Source organism: Triticum aestivum, chromosome 5D (genome assembly GCF_018294505.1).
Source record: "Triticum aestivum cultivar Chinese Spring chromosome 5D, IWGSC CS RefSeq v2.1, whole genome shotgun sequence".
Classification (NCBI taxonomy): domain Eukaryota; kingdom Viridiplantae; phylum Streptophyta; class Magnoliopsida; order Poales; family Poaceae; genus Triticum; species Triticum aestivum.
In genome coordinates, this window is record NC_057808.1 from 486431716 (window position 1) to 486440487 (window position 8772).

The following is an 8772-nucleotide window of genomic DNA, read 5'->3' on the forward strand; positions in this document are numbered from 1 at the left end:
AAGAGGGAGAGAACAAAAAATTCCAAATATGGAAGCAGAAAATACATAAAACAAATATAGAGCAGTTAGGGTTACGGTATGGTTGAATGGGTGGATGGGATTAGACCACATGTCTATGGACAATGAATCTATGAGGTCGAGCTACATGCACATAGAAAATTACGTTTGTGCATACTATATAGTAGAAGCCGTTGTTCCGTTTCATTCAGTTCACACAAGTCTCTCTTTAAATTTCTGTTTCCACAAAGTGTGCTATTTTCGTAATCCGATGCAATAAACGACTTGTATATGCCATACTCCAAACTGAATTAGGACATGAATGCATGCGTGTGGGAAGTCAATCACGGCCGATCTCCGTGGGACTTCAACCAACCACCGGATGCTGTGATGAACTCCATGGGTTTGACAGCCTGTCCTTGCGGATGTAGGTTTGAGATGCCACCGTATAGACGAAGCTACGCGGCACGACCGCCGGTGGGCACAATCTCTCAGGATAATATGGAACACAAGTCGAAAGTGTTTTCCCGATGCCACTCATTTCCGAACCACGAAGAAGCACGTGTAGTCGTGTACATGCCGCCACACGCGCGCAATGTCTCATGCCTACGCGGAGTTACTTGCTTAACTAACTGTCTATGGTCTATATGGAGCTTGATGGTTTCAGTATCAAGCAGTAGAGCTGGAAGAAAATTGTCGATCGGATCGAGCACGGCGTTTGTTTGTGGTGTTGGTAGGCTGAGAGGGAGAGCGAGTGTGTGTATATATGTAGACCGAGGAGGGGAAAGGCGGAGGGGTGGGCTTCGAACTACCGAGAGGCGGGCCTGAAACAAGCACGGCCCGCGAAGGGATTGTTGGCCCATGTGGCCTGGGCAGCGTGCACACTCTCACCGCGCGGATCGGAATGATGGACCGAGGAGGATTCCGACCGTTGGGTTGCCTCGGGTGCCCACGCGCGCGCTCTCTCTCTCTCTCGCTTTCGGCAAAGCCACGCGCACCTCCTCTCCCCGACCGTTGCCAAAAATTCCCCTTCAAAACCTCCCACGCCGAACACACCATCCCCACCCCGGACGCGAATCCACCGCCACACACCCTGCCCCACCCCACCCTCGCCGGAGAAGAAGGATCCATCCCATCCAATCCGGACACCAGCCCAGCCCATGGCCGACGCCGCCGCGCTCGTCGCCGTGCCGCCGACGCCGCAGCAGCGGCACCCGCTGAGCCAGATCGCGGCGAGCGGGACGCACCGGCTGCTGCTCAAGCAGTGGCTCAAGGAGGAGGACCTGCTGGCGCGCCGCGTCGCGCTGCGGGAGGCCCGCCTCGACGGCGCGCGCAAGGAGATCGCCTTCCTCTACTGCGCCTTCTTCGCCTTCCACGCCGCCTCCGTCCTCGTCCTCTTCCTCTCCGCCTCCATCCCCTCCCCCGGCCCGTACTCCTCCTCCTGCCGCCGCTCCTGGATCCCCTGCCTCGTCTCGCTGCTCGCCTCCCTGGCCATGCTCTGGGCGCTGCGGTACAAGGCGGACACGGAGGCCGTGCTGGAGCGGGTGCTGGCGCGGGAGCAGGAGGACGCCGCGCTGCTCGGGCGCTGCGTCGCCGAGCTCAAGCGCAAGGGGCTCGAGTTCGACCTGCTCAAGGAGGTGGACGCGCTGCGCAGGGCCAAGGCCCTCCGCGTCGAGGCCAAGGCCGGCGCCGACGGGCCCAGGCGCTGGCCCGCCAGGGACCTCCCCGTCTTCGCCCTCTTCGGCGCGGCATGCGGCGTCCTCGTGCTCACCAGGTTCCTGCTCTGCAACTAAGCCGGATCTCACGAACCATAGATCGATTGATGTTCTGTTCTGTTCGTTCCTGCAGAACTGTTTGTTCTGCGAATTTTGATGTCTGTAATAAGGATAAGATCTGATGCGTTTAGTTTCGTCTGTGTTGGTGTTTGCTGCTATACCAGAGGGGCAAAATTACACTCCCAAACCTCAAGTGTATGATGACCGACCATGAAGATACATGTTAATCCCCAAAATTTTGTCCTCTTTACATTGTCCTGGCGCAGGATTGTGATTGTTCTGCGATGTTTCTCTTAAACATGTCAGAATTTCAGTTAGCCGGGTTTCTGAAAACCGACGAAAAATTGGCACCGCAATTTGGCATGACACCATTTGGAATGTTGTGGGAAATGTTCAGAACAAATTACCAAGTGCTGGTGTTGGGATACATTCTGGAACATCAAGGAAGGGGTACAGGCGATGTACACAGGAGCTAGGATGAATCAGTCAGTCTTGAGGAAACCAAGTGTATGTATATTAGAAGAGACGGTGCCAGCTCAACTCTCTAGTTCCTGAATCTATTCTCCTCCTTTTGCTTGCCCTTTACACCTGAAAACTCTTGACAAACCCGATTCCATGCAGCTTCAGATGCAAGCCTGATGAAGGAAATTGCAAACCAAGAAACCTCTTGAGAAGTGGTTAGCTGATTGCAATCGAAACCAAACAACGGTTAATCACCGCAAACCATTCCACCATGGATTTGCACTTACTGCAATTAAAAACATGAAGTGTGTTTACAAAATTATCACGGTATTATTGCCATGATGATGTGTTGGTTTTTGTTTGTGCTTGTACCAAAGGGCAAAATCAAAACATGTGCAATCACAATCCCCTCTCAAACCTCCATACAATTAATTACCATACATTGATATAGTTCCGCCTTCTTGCTTATGAGTATTACAAAAGAATTCAGCCCATGCTGTCAGCTTTTCCATCCGGATCAATTTCCCTGATCTCAAGCCACCTGGTGCTATTTTTGGAACATTTGGGGAAGAAATGTGCAAAATCAGATTTGGTGTTTTATTTATTTATCCAACTGGCCTTGCATCGAAAAGCATTCTTCAAGGAACTTTTGCGGGCAGTGCCAGCTCAACTCTATCAAGTTCCTGAATCTGTACTCCTCCTTTTGCTTGACTTTTGACACCTGAAACTCTTCCACCACATCAGAAACCCAATTCCGCTCAGCTTCAGACGCAAGCCTGAGAAAGCAAAATTGCATACAAACCAAGCAACGGTTGATTGATTATCACAAACTAATATTCATTACATCGATTTGCGCATCTCATAGAAACGCAACTGTGATCACAAATCATCACACCGGATCAACATCCCTTCCTCCTTCACAGTAAACACCACACAAGAAACGAGCAACAAATGACTCCATGTACACGGTAATAATCAAACCCAGTAAACAAACAACACCAACGCTCCAGCCGAGGAGGAGGAGGAAGCTCGACCGATCAGACGGCGTCGGGGCCCTCCTTCTTCATCGGGACCGGGACCGGGTACGGCCCCGGGGACTGCCCGGCCACGCCAGGCGGCGGCAGCGGCGTGCCGTAGATCTGGGCGCCGACGCCGGCGCGCATCTCCTCGCGGCCCTTGTGCTTGCCGAGGAAGTAGCAGCCGAAGCCGAGCAGGATGGTGAAGAATATGAAGGGCAGCGAGATCACCAGCACGAACCCCATTCCCCTCCCTCCCGGATGGATGCCTTCAATCCGAGGCCGGCTTGGATGCTTGAGCTTGACTGATTAGCTGCCTGGACGTGCGGTACGAGGATGGTGAGGTTGGTGGGGGGATGCTTGGGATCGAATTGCTGCGGTGCTCTGCGCTGGGAGGGGAAGCCGCGTGGGGATTGGGGGGTTTATATACACGGGGGACATGGATGAGGGAAGCGGCGGAGGAGAAGGATCGTGTGGAAGAAGGCGGCTGGGGCTGGAAGCTTGTGGAGTGTGCTGCCGTGAGCGCGTGACTGCGTATGGGTGACCGTTTGGCCTGGTGCTTAATTTGGGGGGCAACGGTCGAATGCCTTGGGGTCTTCTGTTCCGTGGAGCGTGTTTCAGCCACGTCGCCTTCAAGGTTACAAGTGTAGGGGTACCCCATCTTCGATGGTGTTTTGGATTTTCTGTTGCAAAATCAGGAGGGGGGGGGGGGGGGGGGGGGGGGGGGGGGGGGGGGGGAGATTTAGTGGTACACAGTGGAAATGGTTTTACCATCATTTTTTGATTCCTTTTTTTTTTGCTGGTGGCCGGGATTACTCTCTTGTGGTCGAACGTGTTGTGTTGTCGGCCTGACCATGAGAAAACCATGGTGGCCAAGAGAAAACATGGTCGGCCGTGTTGTGCTGTCGACGAGCCGAAGCCGGAGACAACATGGTCGATTTGCGGAGGTGATGTTGCAGGCTCGTCAGAGTAAGGGCAAGCCAAAGACGGAGACGGCGTGGCCAGACATTCTGTAAATGGTGGAAACGAGGGCGGTAATGAGCAACAGATGAGAGCCCCTATCCCGGCTTAGGGTTAGGATGGTAGAAGATTAGCATCGAAGAATAAGCATGATAGCGGGACTTAGAGGGATGGTCGAGGTGATGACGAACTGATGGTGGTGGAGGATGGGGCAGGGTCAGGCAATGAGGTGGTGCAGTAATGGTACGTATGGGCCAATGTGGGTCGGCGCGTTATCCACGGGCAGCCGTGGCAAGAGAAGATGGTGCGGCAGCGATTTCGACAAGACGCATAGCCTGCTTAGGGTTAGGATGATGGAAGGTCGATGCCGGACAATAAGCAGGATAGAGGGACCTAGAGGGATGGGCGAGGCGACGACGAACCGATGGTGGTCGAGGATGGAGTAGGGCAGGGCAATGAGACGGTGCGGCAGTGAAGCGCACCAGCCAATGTACAGTGAATTCGTGAGAACAGAGTACTCCGCCGTAGGCTCGAACTTAACACGACGGTTTTCAGTAACTAAAGCTGAGGGTGGTCTTTCTAGCCCTGAAGAAAAAAAACTAACCTCTTCCATCTTTCTTTAGTCGAACGAACTTGGGCCTGTGAGTATTTGGGAAAATAAATTATATACGAGTATATAGGAACCTCTTTTTTTGTAAGAAGAGATAAGGCAGAGGGAATCATATAAAGCTGGAAATTAGAAGAAATTCATCCTTATTTCTTTGTTTTTATTTAATCCCTCAAAGCCAAAGGCAATTCTTTCATGATTATCGCTCAATGGTTCTAGACTTCCCTCCTGAGTTTCACCCTTTGTGCATTCTGGAAGATCTTGGACCGAAAGTACAAAGGGTAAAAGTTTGCAAAAAACTGCCAAAAAGAAGAATGAATTTCAGGGAAATACAAGTCCAGGAGAGACAAGGGATGGTAATAAGTCAGGCCAAGCCAAGGAACATGACACGATGGATAGCATTCAGGAGAATCCAAGCCTAGCAAACCAGTATTAATACCACAACACATGCGTTTTTCAAGGGGTGTTTCTTGCGTTTACAGGCTCCGACATCATACGAGTAGAGACCTCGGACAACACTTCATCAGCTAGAGCCATGCATAACAGCTGAATGATACTCTTACGTTTTACAGGAAACCTGGATATATCTGTCTTATTAACAGCACTGCGGCAACAGCATTACCACGGACAGCATGGATTTGCATCCGGCTGAAGCCCACAGGTGATCATGGATCCGCCCTAGTGCGCCCGGTCGCGGAGGACATCGAGCTCCACCTCGGTCGGGTCAGTTGCCTGGATCTCGTAGTGGAACCCGTCGAGCTCCTGCTTGATGCGGTCCTTGGAGGTGGAGTACAGCATCTTGGCGCGGATGCGGGATGTGTCAGGGGACCTGGTGCAGCATGTGCATTATTAGTTATAAATAAGTTGAAGTGAGACCAATGGACAGGGAAGGAGAGGATGCATTAGACAATCAGGCATGTGCAGATGGTGATTTTTCATCTATGCATACTAGCACCGCTATCAGAGAAGTCAACTTTCGCAATAAAGAACAAATTGGCAAAGCATATTCTGAAGACATGTGAACATGCACTGTTGTTCTTTCTCGACAGCTACAAGCATAGATACCAGGCACAAACAAAATAAGAAAAGGCTATCATTGCTATAGATTCCTCTAGCAATGTCCGTCATGGTTATTATAAATAAGCTGAAGTGATATAAAGAGAAAAGAGGGAGTGCATCGGCTATAAAGCAGTGCGAATGGTGATTTTTCAGCTATGCATACTAGTACTGCTATCAGAGAAGTCAACTTTCATAATGGAGAACAAATTACACTATTGGCAAAGCATATTCTGAAGACAAGTGGACATGCACTACTTATCTTTTCTGGACAGCTACAAGCATAGATACAAAACAAGAAAAGGCTATCATGGCTATAGATTCCTCTAGGAATACCCATCCAGGTTAATAATTCAGTACTTCATATAGGCAAAATTAAGAAACCAACAATATCTAGTGTAGATTCATGACAAGCACTACACTGCTTACCCTACCAGGAACTCCCATGACTATGTTAGGGTTCATTTTTTCAAAGAAGCCATTAAGACTAACTGGCAGATAGTTCTCATCTTAACGCGGACATTAACATATGGATATGTGACTATGAAGCTCACCAGGCAATGAAGAAAATCTTGCTTTTCTGCACATTCTCCCCAGTAACAAAGTCAAAATCATAAAGGGCATATCTGCAGTCATTCTCTGGGAGACAAGCCAGGAAATCATCATAACTCTCAGTTGTAGCCCCCGTCTTCTCCACAACAACCTGCTTTTGCTTTTCTTCTATTTTGAAGATGACATAGCGAAATGCCTTCTTCATCTGAAGCTCCAGGAATGTCTCCCTGATATCAGGAGCAACTCCCATGCCAGAGGATGCATTGGACTGCAAAAAGAACACATATAAGAGAATGAAATGAAGGAAACCAAAAACTTGACAACAAGACAAAATGTTTGAGAGTGAGTCTCTGTTCCAGATTATCCCATAATTCCAAACAAATATATATTAAAAAAAGACTTCATGCTTGGCTGATAATATTGCCTAGCATTCCAACTGGATATGTGCGACTGTAAAAAGAAGTAAATAGCCGTTCAATTGTTCAACAGGTCAAATGAATCACCAGCAACACCTCAGTAATGATAACAGTGTAAACAGCCTAGTTGGTGGTCATGTTGATACAATCATAGTGTTCAATGTAAAGTTCAGAAGGTCTGCATTTCTACTTTTAAGATTGGGTTTAAATTCACAAGGGATCAGATTAAGGAAATGATTTGTTTCTGTAAAGGATGATCGGCCTGATCAGAGACCAGGGTAGTGTCCTGGGACGATAAGCCACGCTTTGTTGTTGATGGTCATTTGGAAAAAGGTTCTAATAACTTCTGTTGGAAGGCTTTCGCCCCCAGTCATGTTCTCCTAACTAAGATTCCATTCTTTGACACAGAAATATGCAGTAAACAGGAAACGAGGCTCTTAGATCGGTCATCCTGGTTAACAAATGGAGCTGATTCCACTAGCATGCCAAAATACAACCAGGGAACCAACTACGTCATCTCTCTTTGAATTATTCAACCCAGCCCTGGATAAAAACTACCATAGTAAAATTCATGAACCCTGTAATGTCAATTGCATGACTACAAAATCCAACAATAAACAAAGAGTTCAAATACCACGTAACAAGCTCAAGTACACCAATTTGTCATAAAGAGCAACCCCAATCTTGCAGAAGATCAATTGTTCAAGATGTATTAACCAATATGATAAGATTGACAGTAAGCGTAACCAGAACATGAATATGAGTGCTTCCACCCTAAAAATAGGGAACTCGGCTATTTCTCACTCCAAGAAGGAAAAGACTGGTTCAAACATGGCTATCCCTCGACCACCGATGGGGACTCAATTTTCAATGATAATGCAAGCAAGCATGGTCCACTCTGATATGAAAGAATAATGGTCATGTATCCAAGGGGCAACTGACACGCCAAGTGGTCCATGCTCTCCTTAATTTCCATGGCGACATAGATATCGACACCTGGTGCTGATGGCATGCAGTACAGATAACTACAGAAAACAGATAAACTACCAGAACAAAAAAAATCAGGTAATCAGCCAAACCCACGCCAAATTAGGTACCCACCGAACCATCCCCAGTCCATCCATCCTCTCTCTACCGCCACCTTCCGCTTACCCTCCGCAATCCACACCACCTTGCACTACTCGAAACCCAGAGCGGTTGCTGGAAAAAACAGAAAACCCGTCGCAACAGACGGAACAAACCGCTCGTGCGCCGTCGGATCCCACGGCCTGCGGCCGTCTCGATCAGATCTGACCCAGCGGGCCACGACCAACCCCTACAGTACAACCGCCCGCAGATCTAAAACTCCGCACGCGTGCGAGCGAAACGGACTGCCGGCGCGGATCGAGGCGAGCGGGGAGAGGGAGGGGGCGGGGGAGGCGGCGACTCACGGAGGTGCGCATGAACGCCATGGGGTCGGGTCGGGTCGGAGGGGGGGACGGGCGGCGCCTCCGCGTCGATCGCACGCGGACGGGTTGAGGAGGAAAGGAGACGAGATTATTCCCGTTGCTGTTCTCTTCCCTTTTTTTCAGAGGGAGCGCTGTTGGCTGCGTCTGTTGGTGTGGCGAGGAGGAGGAGTCTGAATCAGAACGGGGCGTGCGTTCATATACGCGCACGCACGCAGGCGCCGGTGGTTTGGGCGGCGCGTGAGGGTTTGGGCGGGTCGCTGGCGGGTGGGGCTTTGGGGTCCGTGGGGAAGGGGTGTCAGTGGGGTCGATGGGGGTGGACGGTGGGTGCGGGTGTGCGGGGGGGCTGCGCGGCGGCGGATCCAGCGGCTGCGATGCGTGCGGCGGGCTGGATATCACGGATCCTGCGGGCGGGCCCGCTCGCAGAGCCGTGATGCGTTCGGGCTCTTTTGCGATATGCAGGAATAAAAACGAGGGCAGCAATGG

The 8772-nt window shown here is 50.3% G+C and overlaps 3 protein-coding genes across 3 annotated transcripts; 1 reads left to right on the forward strand and 2 right to left on the reverse strand.

Moving 5' to 3' along the window:
- The first annotated feature begins 1033 nt into the window (after positions 1 to 1033).
- On the forward strand, positions 1034 to 2022 carry LOC123125641 (uncharacterized). The gene has a single exon (XM_044546108.1). The coding sequence runs from the start codon at positions 1158 to 1160 to the stop codon at positions 1788 to 1790; it is 633 nt and encodes a 210-aa protein (XP_044402043.1). The 5' UTR covers positions 1034 to 1157; the 3' UTR covers positions 1791 to 2022.
- Positions 2023 to 3024: 1002 nt separating this feature from the next.
- Positions 3025 to 3722, reverse strand: LOC123125642 (uncharacterized). Its single transcript, XM_044546109.1, has one exon. It carries the CDS (start codon positions 3494 to 3496, stop codon positions 3272 to 3274), a length of 225 nt encoding a protein of 74 aa, XP_044402044.1. The 5' UTR covers positions 3497 to 3722; the 3' UTR covers positions 3025 to 3271.
- A 1496-nt stretch (positions 3723 to 5218) lies between these two features.
- On the reverse strand, positions 5219 to 8530 carry LOC123123043 (actin-depolymerizing factor 2). Its single transcript, XM_044543460.1, has 3 exons — positions 8272 to 8530; positions 6428 to 6693; positions 5219 to 5646 (listed from the first exon to the last, which is right to left on the reverse strand). Exons 1-3 carry the CDS (start codon positions 8290 to 8292, stop codon positions 5496 to 5498), a joined length of 438 nt encoding a protein of 145 aa, XP_044399395.1. The 5' UTR covers positions 8293 to 8530; the 3' UTR covers positions 5219 to 5495.
- Between the last annotated feature and the right edge of the window lie 242 nt (positions 8531 to 8772).